Genomic DNA, 14,315 nt, shown 5'->3' on the forward strand with positions numbered 1-14,315 from the left:
CCGAGAACTAAAAAATAAATATTAAAAACTTCTCTCTCTCTCTCCTCTCTCACTCTCTCTTTAAAAAAAAAAAAAAAAAAAAGACAAATCACCCCAATGCCTGCCCACACAGGAGGACATGACAATAGTTGTTCACAGCACTTCCCACAGGCACTCAGACCAACTGGCCATTTCTGGCCCTGTAGTATTAGCCTGAAGCTGTTCTGCCAACCTTCTGGGCTTTGACTGGGATAGAGTGACAATCAAAGCCCAGAATCTATCACAGATAGGGACTCTGATAATACACTTACTTTAAGCTAGGACCACCAAAGGCTATACTTAGATGGTACAAGTAAATAGAGGTTAGCTTTCTATCTATCTGTGTGGTCCATCAAAACACAAATCTTAAATTTACAAAGTCTTCTCTGGAAGATAATACCATCATCCTAGGTATCCACTTTTGAATAACATGTACAACATATAATCTAAGCCAATCAGGCACAGTAGAATATAATATGTAAGGAGAATGAATGAAACAACAAAATCATTACGGATAAATCAGAAAAATATAACACATAGGCAAATAAATCAGATACACACAAAAAAATACATTTTGTAAAATTCCATTTATATAAAGGAAAAATATAGGCAAAATTCATCTATATTCTGAAGACAGTAGTTTCCTTCATATGGGGGACTTAAGGAGGGTTAGGTTGGTAGGAGTAGTTAAAGAGTATATAAAGACATTTCTAGATCTGATAATACTATGCCTTACCTTTCTTCCTTTCTTCTTTTTTTTAAATTTTGTTTTCAGTTCTGGGGATGATCAAATACAAATCCAGCGCCTTGCACATATTATACTAAGCAAATGTTCCACCACTGAGCTACATCCCAAGCTTGTTTCTGGATCTGAATTCTAGCTTTGTGAATATGTTGTTTGTGAAAATACTGCAGGCCATACACTGATTATATGTATATTTGTCTATAACTACATTATACTTCAATAGAAAAAATGTAAAAAGTAAACAGGCACGCAGGAAAAAAGCATATGTCCACAGACATGTATTAGAATTGTCAGACACACACCAAACATATTATGTTTAAAAAAATAAATATCAGTACAGAATCAGAAGCTAAACAGCAACATAGAAAATTTTTATTTTGTTTATTTATTTTCATGTGATGGTGGGGATCGAACCCAGTGCCTCACAACATGCTAGGTGAGTGCTCTACCACTAAGCCACAACCCCAGCACCAACATAGCACAATTTTAAAAGAACCAAACAAAGCCAGATATAGCAGCACATGCATGCAGTCCTAGCTACAGGCAGGTAGATTGCTTGAGCTCACAAGATTGAGACTAGCCTGGGCAACATAGTAAGACTCCATCTCAATAATAAAAACAACAAAAAGAACCAAATGGAAATCCTAAAACTGAAAACCAGCCAAAACTTAAGTCAATGAGTGTTTTTTTTTTTTTTAAAGAGTGAGTGAGAGAGAGGGGGACAGAGAGAGAGAGAGAGAGAGAGAGAGAGAGAGAGAGAGAGAGAGAGAGAGAGAGAGAGAGAATTTTAACATTTATTTATTTTTTCTTAGTTCTCGGCGGACACAACATCTTTTGTTGGTATGTGGTGCTGCTGAGGATCGAACCCGGGCCGCATGCATGCTAGGCGAGCGCGCTACCGCTTGAGCCACATCCCCAGCCCCAAGTCAATGAGTGTTTAATGGCAGTTTAAACAAAGCTCAAGAATTAGTACAATGAAAGATAAATCAGAGGAAACCTCAAGAATTAAAGACAAAAAAATGTAGACATAGAAGATACTCAGAAAAGTGCTAGTAAATGTGTAAATGGAAGTTCTGGAAAGAAAGTGGTACGAACACTACCTCCACCAAAAAAGTTCACATCCTAACCCCTAAAACCTGTGAATATGTTAGCTTATTGTAGCAAGAGGAAATTTGCAGATGTGATTGAGTTAAGGATCTTGAGATGGGAAGGTTTTGAACCCAGGGGTGCTTAGCCATTGAGTCACTTCCCCAGCCCTCTTTTTATATTTTATTTAGAGACAGGGTCTTACTGAGTTGATTAGGGCCTCGACAAGTTGCTAAGGCTGGCTTTGAACTTGAAATCCTTCTGCCTCAGCCTCTGGGATTACAGGTGTGCTTCACGGGATGGGAAGGGTTTTGCTTTATTTTGTTTGTTTTGTTTTTGTGGTGTAGAGATTGAACCCAGGACCTCACACATGCTAGGTAAGTGCTTTATCACTGAACTGTATCCCCAGCACTGGGGTGGGGTAATTATCACAAGGACCCTTATAAGACAGACAGGAATGTCGAGTCATTTAGAAAGGTTTGATGGTATAATGCTATTGACTTTGAAGATGGCCAAACTGAGAAAGGTACCCCTACTCATGCTTAGAGTTTAACCTAAGAAGACCTAATGTAAGACTTCTGACCTCGAGAACTACAATGCAATAAATTTGTGTTGTTTTAAGCAATTGAGTTTATAATAAATTGTTATAGCATGTGAGAAGCCCTGGGTTTAACCCACAGCACCACCCAAAAAAAAAAAAAAAAAAACAGAAAAATAAATCCTGACATATGCTACAATTAACATGGATGAACCATGAAGACATTATGCTAAGAGAAGTAAGCCTGTTACAAAAAGGTAAATATACTATGATTGCACTTAAATGAAGTACTTAGAGAAATCAAAGTTATAGAGCTAGAAAGTAGAAAGGTGATTACCAGGGCTTTGGGACAGGGAACAATTGGGAATTACTGTTTAGGGAGTATAGAATTTCAATTCGGGAAAATGAAAGCTTTTTTATTATTTTTTATTTTGTGGGGGTACTGGGAATTGAACTCAGGGGCATCCAACCACTGAACTAATATCCCCAGTGCTATTTTGTATTTTTATTTAGAGACAGGGTCTCACTGAGTTGCTTAGTGCTTCGCCATTGCTGAGGCTAGCTTTGAACTTGCAAATCCTGCCTCAAACTTCCAAGCCACTGGGATTATAGGCATTGCAACACTGCACCCAACCAAAGGCTTTTTAAAAATACTGGTCATCAAGGAGCGAATATACTTTCTTCTCAGCAGCACACAGATCCTTCTCAGTAGCACACAGATCCTTCTCTAAAATAGACAATATCTTTTTTTTTTTTTTTTGGTGGTGGTGGTGCTGGGGATTGAACTCAGGGCCTTATGCATGTTAGGCAAACACTCTACCAACTGAGCTATATATCCCCAGGCCCTAAACTAGACAATATTTTATGCCACAAAACAACTCTTAACAAATACAAAAAAAAAAATAGAGTTAATACCCTGAATTCTATCAGATCATAATGGAATGAAATTAGAAATCAATGATAAAATAAAAACTAGAAGCTACTTTTAACATCTGGAGACTAAATACACTATTGAATCACAAATGAATAGCAGAAGAAATTAGGGATGAAATAAAAAAATACTTAGAAGTAAATGAGGGGCTGGGGATGTGACTCGAGCGGTAGTGCGCTCGCCTGGCATGTGTGCGGCCCGGGTTCGATCCTCAGCACCACATACCAACAAAGATGTTGTGTCCGCCGAGAACTAAAAAATAAATATTAAAAAAATTCTCTCTCTCCTCTCTCTCTCTTAAAAAAAAACAAAAAAAAACTTGTAGATGGACACAATACTTTAAAAAAAAAAGAAGTAAATGAGAATAGTGATAAAATATGTCAAAATCTTAGCACTATGAAGGCAATACTAAGAGGAAAGTTCACTGCATTGAGCTCTTTCATTAAAAGATAGAAAGTCAACAAATAAAGACCTAACATTACATCTCAAAGCCCTAGAAAAAGAACAAATCAACATCAAAATCAGTAAAGACAGGAAATAATTCAAATCAGAGGTGAAATTGAAACAAAAGAAACAATTCAAAAAATGGACAAAAGAAAAAGTTGGTTCTTTGATAAACCCTTAAACACACTAATGAACAGAAAGAAAAAGAAAATTCAAATTACTAAAATTTGTGATGAAAAAGGAAATATCATGATGGACACTACTGAAATACAGAAGTTAATCAGAAACTATTGTGAAAATTCATACTTCAATAAAATAGAAAATCTTGAAGACATCAACAAATTTCTAGAGGCATATGACCTACCCATATTGAATTAGAAGGACATATATGATTTAAACAGATCAATTTCAAACAACAAAATAGAAGATTTCATCAAAAGCCTATCAATTGGGGCTGGGGATATAGCTCAGTTGGTAGAGTGCTTGCCTTGCATGTACAAAACCCTGGGTTCAATCCCTAGCACCACCAAAAAAAAAAAAAAAAAAGAAAAAGAAAAAAGCCTATCAATTAAGAAAAGCTTCAGGACCAGACGGATTCTCAGCCATGTTCTACAAAACCTTCAAAGAATAATTAACACCAATACATCAAGGAAAGAAAACTTCAGACTAATATTCTCGATGAACATAGATGCAAAAATTCTCAATAAAATTCTGGCAAATTTCAAATAAAAACATCTTTAAAAGATAGTGCACCATGATCAAGTGGGGTTCATCCTGGGGATGCAAGATTGGTTCAACATATGGAAATCAATAGACGAAATTCATTACATCAATAAGACTTAAAGATAAGAATTATATGATCATCTCAAAAGATGTAGAAAAAGTATTTGACAAAATACAGCACCTCCTGGGACTGGGGTTGTGGCTCAGTGGTAGAGTGCTCACCCAGCATATGTGAGGCCCTGGGTTTGATTCTCAGCACCACATAAAAATAAATAAATAAAGTAAAGATACTGTGTCCAACTACAACTAAAAATTAATTAATTAATTAAAAAAAATACAACACTCCTTCATGCTCAAAATACTAGAAAAACTAGGGATAGTAGAAACATACCTCAACATTATAGAAGCTATATATTCTAAACCCAAGGCCAACATCATGCTAAATTGAGAAAAATTGAAACAGAAAATAAGAAACAAGAAAAGTTCTTTTCAGAAGAACTCAAACTATCACTATTTAACAACATGATTCTATATTTAGAAGATCCAAAAAATTCCACCAGAAAACTTTAAAACTAATAAATTAATTCAGCAAAGTAGCAGGATATAAAATTAACACCCATAAATCAAATGTGTTCCTACACATCGGTGATGAATCCACTGAAAGAGAAACTAAGAAAACTACCCCGGAGCTGGGGATGTGGCTCAAGCAGTAGCGTGCTCGCCTGGTATGTGTGGGAACCGGGTTTGATCCTCAGCACCACATACAAACAAAGATGTTGTGTCCACCGAGAACTGAAAAATAAATATTAAAAATTCTCTCTCTCTCTCTCACTCTCTCTCCTCTCTCACTCTCTCAAAAGAAAAAAAAAAAGAAAAAGAAAACTACCCCATCCATTCACAATAGCCTCAAAAAAAAGAATCTGGGACTTAATCTAACAAAAGAAGTAAAAGACTTCTACAATGAAAATTACAGAACACTAAAGAAAGAAATAAAAGAAGACCTTAGAAGATGGAAAGCTCTCCCATGCTCTTAAATAGGCAGAATTAACATTATCAAAATGGTTATACTAGCAAAAGCATTATACAGATTTAATGCAATTCCTATTAAAATCCCATTGACATTCTTCATAGAAATAGAAAAAGCAATCATGAATTCATTTGGAAAAATAAGAATAGCCAAAGCAATCCTTAGAAAGAAAAATGAACAGGAGGCATCACAACACCAGACTTTAAATTATACTACAGAGCCATAGTAACAAAAATGGCATGGTATTGGCACCAAAAGAGATATGTAGACCAATGGTTCAGAATGGAAGACACAAAGAAACCCACATAAATATAGTAATATCACACTAGACAAAAGCACCAAAAACATACATTGGAGAGAAGATAGTTTCTTCAATAAATAGTTCTGGGAAAACTGGAAATCCGTATGTAGCGAAATGAAATTAAACCCCTATCTCTCACCCTGCACAAAACAACTCAAAGTGGTAAAGGACTTAGATACTAGAACAGAGACCCTGCATTTAACAGAATAAAAAGTAGGCCAAATCTTCACCAGGTTGGCTTAGGAATTGAATTCCTTAACCAGACTCCTAAATCAAGAATCAATAAATGGGATGGAATCAAACTAAAAGGATTTTTCACAGCAAAGGAAAAACTCAATAATGTAAAGAGAGAAACTAGAGAATGGGGAAAAAAAAAATCTTTACCACATGCACCTCAGAGAAAGCATCAATCTCCAGGATATATAAAGAACTCAAAAACCTTAACACCAAAAAAAACCCCAAATAACTCAATCAATAATTGGGCTAAGAAATTGACACTTCACAGAAGAATATAATTGATCAACAAATACATGAAAAAATGTTCAACATCTCTAGCAATTAGAGAAATGCAAATCAAAACTACACTGAGATTTCAACTCACTTCCATCAGAATGGCAATTATCAAGAATACAAGCGCCAGGTGCAGTGGTATAAGCCTGTATTCCCAGCGGCTCAGGAGCTGAGACAGGAAGATCATAAGTTCAAAGCCAGCCTCAGCAACTTAGTGAGGCACTAAGCAACTCACTAAGTGAGTTGGCACTTAGTGGAACTAAGTGAGACCCTGCCTCTAAATAGAACACAACAGAGGGCTGGGGATGTGGCTCAGTGGTTGAGTGCCCCTGAGTTCAATTCCCAAAACTAAAAAAAAAAAAAAAAAAGAATATAAGCAACAGTAAATGTTGATGAGGATGTGGGGAAAAAGTACACTCATATATTGCTGGTGGGGCTGCAAACTGGTGCAACCATTATGGAAAGCAGTATGGAGATGCCTCAGAAAACTTGGAATGAAACCACTATTTGACCCAGTTATCCCATTCCTTAGTTTATATCCAAAGGACTTAAATCAGCATTCTACAGTGACTCAGCCACATTAATGTTTATAGCAGCTCAATTCACAACAACTATGGAACCAACCTAGGTGTCCTTCAACAGATGAATGAATAAGGGAAATGTGGTATATATACACAATGGAATATTACTCAGCCTTAAAGAAAAATAAAATTACAGCATTTGCTGGTAAATGGATGAAGCTGGAGAATATTATGCTAAGCGAAATAAGCCAATCCCAAAGAACCAAAATAGGAATGTTTTCTCTGATATACAGACACTAATTCACAATGTGTGGGGCTAGGGAAGAATGGAAGTACTCTGGATTAGACAGAGGGGAGTGTAAGGAGGGGAGGGGGTGTGGAGGTAGGAAGAATAGTAGAATGAATAGGAAATTATTACCCTATATGCATATGTGATTACACGATCAGTGTAGCTCTACATCATGTACAACCAGAATAATAATAATAAAAAAAAACAGAAGAATAAGAAGTTATACTGCATTTATATATGTCAAAATGCAGTCTTTTGTCATATATAACTTAATTAGAACAAATTTTAAAAAGAATTTGAAAAGATTTTATTCATCTGTATGCAGGGTATGAAGAATTAAGAGAATACAGGGCTTTGTTCTTGGTTTGGAAGATGCTATTTAATTGGAGCTCTCTGTTCAGAAATCAATAACTTTTTGCATCTCAATCCTGTGGGGCTGAACCCTAAGATGAATAGTTTGTGTGGGTAAAATGGAGATTTGGAATTGAGCTTCATGCCTATAAATGTTTCCCAAATAATTGTATGCATATGAACCTGTATAACAAAGTATTCTCCATAGAATCCATGAAAAAAAATAGTGGTGATGGTTGCACAACGGTGTGAATGTGCTTAATGCCAAAGAATTGTACACTTAAAAACTATTGAGGGGCTGGGGCTCAGTGGTAGAGTGTTCATCTTGCATGTGTGGGGCCCTGGGTTCGATCCTCAGCACCACATAAATAAAATAAAGGTATTGTGTCCAACTACAACTAAATATATATAAACTACTGAGAGCTGAGGTTGTAGCTCAGTGGTAGAGCACTTGCCTAGCATGCATGGGGCACTGGGTTTGATCCCTCAGTACCACATAAAAAAATAAAAGGGCTGGGGTTGTGGCTCAAGTGGTAGAGTACTCACCTAGCACACGTGAGGCACTGGGTTCAATCCTCAGCACCACATAAAAATAAAATAAAGATATTATGGCCACCTAAAACTAACTAACTAACTAAATAAATAAATGGATAGATAGATAGATAGATAAAAGGTTTCACATCCATCTATAACTAAAAATATACTTTTTTAAATTATTGAAGTTGGGCATGGTGGCACATGCCTGTACTCCCAGCGGCTTGGGAGACTGAATAGGAGGATCACGATTTCAAAGCAAGCTTCAATAACTTAGCAAAATCTTAAGCATGTTAGGGAGATCCTGTCTCAAAATACCTAATAAAAAGGGATGGGGATGTGGCTTAGTGGTTAAATACCACTGGGTTCAATCTCCAATACCAAAAAAAAAAGAAAAAAAATATTCAAAGGAGCCGGCACAGTGGTACAGGCCTGTAATCCCAGCTACTTGGGAGACTGAGTCCTACAGATGTAGCTCAGAGGTAGAGTGCTCTCAAGTTCAATCTATAAAAGGACAAAAATAAATAAATGAAAAATGATAGTTTTTATGACATGCATTTGTGCATATTTTGCCAAAATTAAATTTAAAAAAGGCATGGAGGTGTGTGCCTGTAATCCCAACAACTCAGGAAAATGAGGTAGGAGGCTCTCAAATTCAAGCCAGCCTTAGCAATTCAGGGAGGCCCTAAGCAATTTAGTAAGACACCATCTAGAAATAAAACAGAACTGGGCGCAGTGGTGCATGCCTGTAATCCCAATGTCTTGGAAGGCTGAGGCAGGAATACCACAAGTTCAAAGCCAGCCTCAGCAACTTAGCAAGTTGCTAAGAAACTCAGTGAGACCCTATCTCTAAATAAAATACAAAATAGGGCTGGGGGGGCTGGGGATGTGGCTCAAGCGGTAGTATGCTCGCCTGGCATGCGTGCGGCCCAGGTTCGATCCTCAGCACCACATACCAACAAAGATGTTGTGTCCGCCGAAAACTAAAAAATAAATATTAAAAATTCTCTATCTCTCTCCTCTCTCACTCTCTCTTTAAAAAAAAAAAAAAATAGGGCTGGGGATGTGGCTCAGTGTTGAGTGCTCCTGAGTTCAATTCCCAATACACACACAACACACACACACACACACACACACACACACACACACACACTGGAAAGGGCAGGGGATAGCAGGATTCCATGGCACATGCCTATAATCCCAGTGACTCAGGAGGCTAAGGAAGGAGGATTGCATGTTCAAAGCCAGCCTCAGCAATTCAGCAAGGCCTTAAGCAGCTTAATGAGTCCCTGTTTCAAAAGGGAAAAAAAGGGGCCTGGGATGTAGCTTAGTGGTTAAGTGTCCCTGTGGGATGGAGGGAAGGAAAGAAGGAGGGGAGGGAGGAAGGAGGGGAGGGAGGAAGGAAGGAAAAAATGAACGAACAAAGGGAGGAAGAGAGGAAGAGAGGAAGGGAGAAAGGGAGGGAGGGAAGGTAGTAAGCAAAATGTCATGTTAAATCCACTAGGATAGCTGTTATCCAAAATTGGAGGGCCATGTGTGTGGCTCAGTGGTAGAGCAAGTTCCAGGTGTATAAGGCCCCGGATTCAATCTCCAACACTGAAGAAAACAAAAACAAAAACAAGATGGAAAAATGACAAGTGTTGTAGAAACCTCATGTATTTTTGGTGGGAATTTAAAAAGATGCAAGTAGTAGTGTAGCTCAGTTGTTGTAGAGTTCATAATTGTCCCAACACCAGAAATCATAATAAACAAATCATAAATAAACAAACAACATCGAAATAATAAACAAAATGAAAGAAACTAAAGTGATGTTCAAGATCAGCCTGAACAACATAATTAGACCCCATCTCAAAAAGGGGAAAAAAAATGAAAAAGATACAGTTGCTATGGAAAATAGTATGCAATTCCTCAAAAGCTAAAAGCTAAACATAGAATTCCCATGTGTCAGCCTATCCATTCCCAGGTATATATCCAAAAAAACATATAAGCCCATTACATAGATGACTAAAGAAACAGAGAAAATACCAAATTCCTTACAAAGAATTCCAAATAGTGTAGAGCTTAATTCCTTTCTACTTGAGTATGAATTGGTCCTGTAACTTACTTCTAAAGAACAGAATTTTGAAAGAAAAATAATAACTTCATGATGGAGAAATCTGGTAGACACCACCTTAACTAAGGGATCATGGTTAATACCATCAGAGATAAGTATGTTGTTAGCATGTATCCCTCAATAAGATACCATGAGAAGAGCACCTTACCTCTATAGTATACTTCCCCAAAACCTATAATCCAGTCAAATCATGAGAAAATATCAGAAAAACTCAAGTTGACAGACATTCTACAAAATACTTGACTGGGACTCTTCATTAAAAACAAAAACAAACAAACAAAAAAAACTGGGGCTAAAGTTGCGGCTCAGTGATAGAGTGCCCGCCTAGCACGTGCAAGGCCCTAGGTTCCATCCTCAGCACCACATAAAAATAAATAAAATAAAGGTATTGAGTCCAACTACAACTAAAAAATAAAAAATAAGTTCAAAAACTGGGCTGGAGTTGTGGCTCAGCAGTAGAGTGCTTGCCTAGCATATGTGAGGCCGTGGGTTCGATCCTCAGCACCACATAAAAATTAATTAATTAACTAAGTAATTTTTTAAAAAACCCTGCTGGGTGAGGTGGCTCATGCCTATAATCTCAGCAGCTTGGGAGGATAAAGTAGGAGGATCTCAAGTTCAAAGCCAACCTCAGCAATGGTGAGGCACTGAGCAACTCAGTGAGACCCTGCCTCTAAATAAAATGTAAAAAATGGGCTAGGGGCTGGGGATGTGGCTCAAGCGGTAGTGCAATTGCCTGGCATGCATGCGGCCCAGGTTCTATCCTCAGCACCACATACAAACAAAGATGTTGTGTCCCCCGAAAACTAAAAAAAAAAATATTAAAAAATTCTCTCTTTTTTTAAAAAAAATAAAATGGGCTAGGGATGTGGCTCAGTGGTTTAAGTGCCTCTGTGTTCAATCCCTAGTACCAGAAAAATAAATAAATAAATACTACCTGTACTATCTTTACAACTTGTCTGTAAATAAAAAATTATTATAAACAAAAAGTTTATTACTCAAAAAACAATAATGTAGAAAGAGTGTGTTGGGGTAGCTCAGCAGTAGACTGCTCCTCCAGCACATGGGAAGCCCTGGGTTCGATCCTTGCACCACATAACAACAAATAAATAAAGATGTTGTGCCAAGTTATAAATAAAAAATACATTAAAAAAAAAAGAGTGTGTTAGTATTCTAAACTCTGAGTTACCTGGCAAGTGAAAAAGGTGTTGATTAATTTGAATTTGGTATGTTAAGACTATATATAGTATAATTACTAAAAGAATGAAAATGGGGTATATGTCTTCCAAACTCACTCAGGGGAAAAAAGGAGCAATACAAAATATGTAACCAATTCAAATTAAAACAAGAAAGGAGTAAATAAGAAACAGGCCAAACAAAACAGAAAACACCAAATAGGATACTTAATCTTCATTCAGTAATTGCATTATTATAATTTTATAACTATCATTATTTTTGTCTTTTGCTTTTTGTTACTAGAAAATGAACAATGGTGGTGGTGGTGGGGAGAGGTTTGTACCACTGAGTTACATCTCCATCTATTTTTTATTATTTTTTAAAATTTGAGACAGGGTCTCACTAAGCCTTTTTTTTTTTTTAAAGAGAGAGAGAGAGAATTTTTTAATATTTATTTTTTAGTTTTCGGCAGACACAACATCTTTGTTTGTATGTGGTGCTAAGGATGAAACCTGGGCTGCACGCATTGAGCCACATCCCCAGCCCCTCACTAAGCCTTGAATATGTGATCCTCCTGCCTGCCACTGCACCCCCCATTGCAACATTTTAAGTAGACTAAATGGTCCAGTTAAATACAAAGATTATAAGAGGAGATTTTAAAGTCCAACTAAAGGTTGTTTTCACATATAAAACATGAATACACAGAAAAGACTAAAGTGAAAAGTTAGAAAACAGAGGATATAACAGAAAATAAAATATTTTAAGAAGTGATCTTTCGTTTCTAATCAAACAATGGTTCCCTCAGCATGGGGCTCAGGCCATCAGAAACCCTGAGCTTTGCAAGTAAGGGGCACCCTGTAGCTATCAAGATGATGCCTAGCTACCTGCTCCCTGAGGCCTTTGGTCCTACGAATTCCCTGTGACTATTACTATTACACTCAACAAAATGGTCCTATATAGTCAGCAGGATTCCTTGATAGGGAAGTATCTCCTTGCCTTTCCATATTAAATCGAGTTCGCTGGCATGGTGCATAAACTGGTGTATTTGGCTCATGAGATGATTCTAGATAGAATCAATCCACAACAAAACCTTTTGGGTGGTCAGAAACCTGTTAAGTTTCTACCTTGAAGAGATAAAAGGGCTTGTTAATGTAGTGAAAGCTCAACTCTGCTCAGGCTAATAGTTTTGAAGTCACATCTCTTTGCACAAGTGTTCATGGAAGCCCCTACTCTCTTCACTACACCAATTCTGCCCCCTGGGGGCTCAGTTATCACCTCCGCCTTACCCACTTCAGCCCAGGTCTGGAAGCTCCCGCGGAGCTCAGTCTATTGAGGTCCTCACCGCCCATCTGGGCTTCGAGTATGTGTTGCCTGAAGGTCCGACACCCTAAGGCCCCGAAGCAGTACCAGGGCAAGCGTGAGCCCGTACACCGCTGTCACTCACCACTGAAGGTGGAAGGTGTGTCCACAGTGGATGGCCGCCACGTCGCGGGAGTGGTCGAAGAAGTCCGAGCAGATAGTGCACAGGGCACGGATAGGCATGATGGCTGGACTCAAGCGGACCAGGTAGCCAAGGAAACTGCAACAGGTCCAACTTCGTGGCCGCGCCCCCGGGTCTCGGCCTGCTTCAAATTTGGCTCCACAGCACGACTTCCGGGAATAAACCGGAAATGACGACACCAAACCGGGAAAAGAGCCTGAATGTTTGGCTCTGATTGGATCAACTCCCGGCGGGGCGGGACCATTGATGAGGTTTAGCGGCCCTCGACCATAGAGAATCCTGGGATTGAGCGCGGTGGCTCTTAGGCGATTTTTAGACACCTCCACCAACCCCCGAGACAAAGGGCACTGCCTTGGATTAGGGCGTAAAGCAGCGACGCTGCGAGATAACCCTTCTTCCAAGCAAAGCTGGCTGTTGTGGTACCAAGCTGGCGCGAAATGACCAGGCCTGGGCTGTCTCTTCTTTCAGCACTCAGGGAAAGTCAAGACTGCAGCCACAAGGGAATGGAACCGTGGTCCCCATGGGTCCCCGGGGTTCTGGGCAGTGCTGAACCTCTTATAGTTCCGCTTATAGAACGCGCACTGGCAGCTTATAGTTCCCAGACCAAAAGAATGCCCCACCCTCTCAGCCTAAGATTATTAGTCATCTTGGAAAGATGGATATGTATGGCCCAACCAATCAGTACGACCCACAGTAACCTTGGCTTTATCTAAGTAAGAGCTAATGATCGCCGCGTTTGGAGATACTAGGGCCAGTAACTTAATTTAGCTCTCACTCCCAGGATTCTTGCCTGAGAATGTAGTAGGGTTGCAATTTTGGAGGCACAAATGCTTCGAAGACCAGGAACCAACAACCCTTTTTATTATTCCCACAAAAGAATAAGTTATTCTTTGAGATTCTCCCTGAGAAAGCAGCAACCCTGGTGAGTTCAACTCTGGGCTAGAGCAAGACTACTTTGGGATCTTCAGCCGTTTTGACAGGGTTACTCTCTCTCCTGAAGAAACTTTGTGCAGAGCCCCATGAGCTGAAGAAGCCACGGAGCAAAATCCCATTGGGCCTATATGGAAAGCACAGGTGTTCACAGGAAGGAATCAACACACAGCAGTATAGAACCTTTGTGCAATGCCCATCCTATACCTTCTCCCCAGCTAAGGAAAGCCCACTTAGGCTATGAGCAAGGTTGCTTGCTGTGGTGGTTGGCCCTGGATGGGTTCTGGCTCTGTACCCAAGTTAAGACAAAGGCTCCTTTAATCAACAGAGGTCAGAACAGCAGCCCTTACTTGAGCTTTCAGCCCAGGAGGTATTCCTGGAACCATATCTAGCTCAGAATGCACCACCCACATGGATTTCTAGAGTCCAGAGGACACCCACCACCACCTTTGTGGATCAACTGGTTGAGAGTAACCTTCACTCTCAGCTCAAGCAATCTACTGAGCATCAGCTACTACCTGTGAACCTTCTCCCAGCCTCTCCCCTCCCCACTGCCTTCCAGGGACTCTTCCTTGGT

General features: G+C 39.0%; 1 protein-coding gene across 1 annotated transcript in view; it reads right to left on the reverse strand.

Annotated features, from left to right (window-relative positions):
• The window catches only part of Traip (TRAF interacting protein), a 31,949-nt gene extending 17,735 nt beyond the window's left edge, over positions 1–14,214 (reverse strand). Inside the window, exon 1 of the mRNA XM_005327058.5 lies at positions 12,752–14,214. Within this exon, the coding sequence (XP_005327115.1) occupies positions 12,752–12,849 (98 nt within the window). The 5' untranslated portion in view covers positions 12,850–14,214. The remainder of the gene's footprint in view (positions 1–12,751) is intronic.
• Positions 14,215–14,315: the final 101 nt, after the last annotated feature.

The sequence above is a fragment of the Ictidomys tridecemlineatus genome, chromosome 3 (assembly GCF_052094955.1).
Source record: "Ictidomys tridecemlineatus isolate mIctTri1 chromosome 3, mIctTri1.hap1, whole genome shotgun sequence".
Lineage (NCBI taxonomy): Eukaryota > Metazoa > Chordata > Mammalia > Rodentia > Sciuridae > Ictidomys > Ictidomys tridecemlineatus.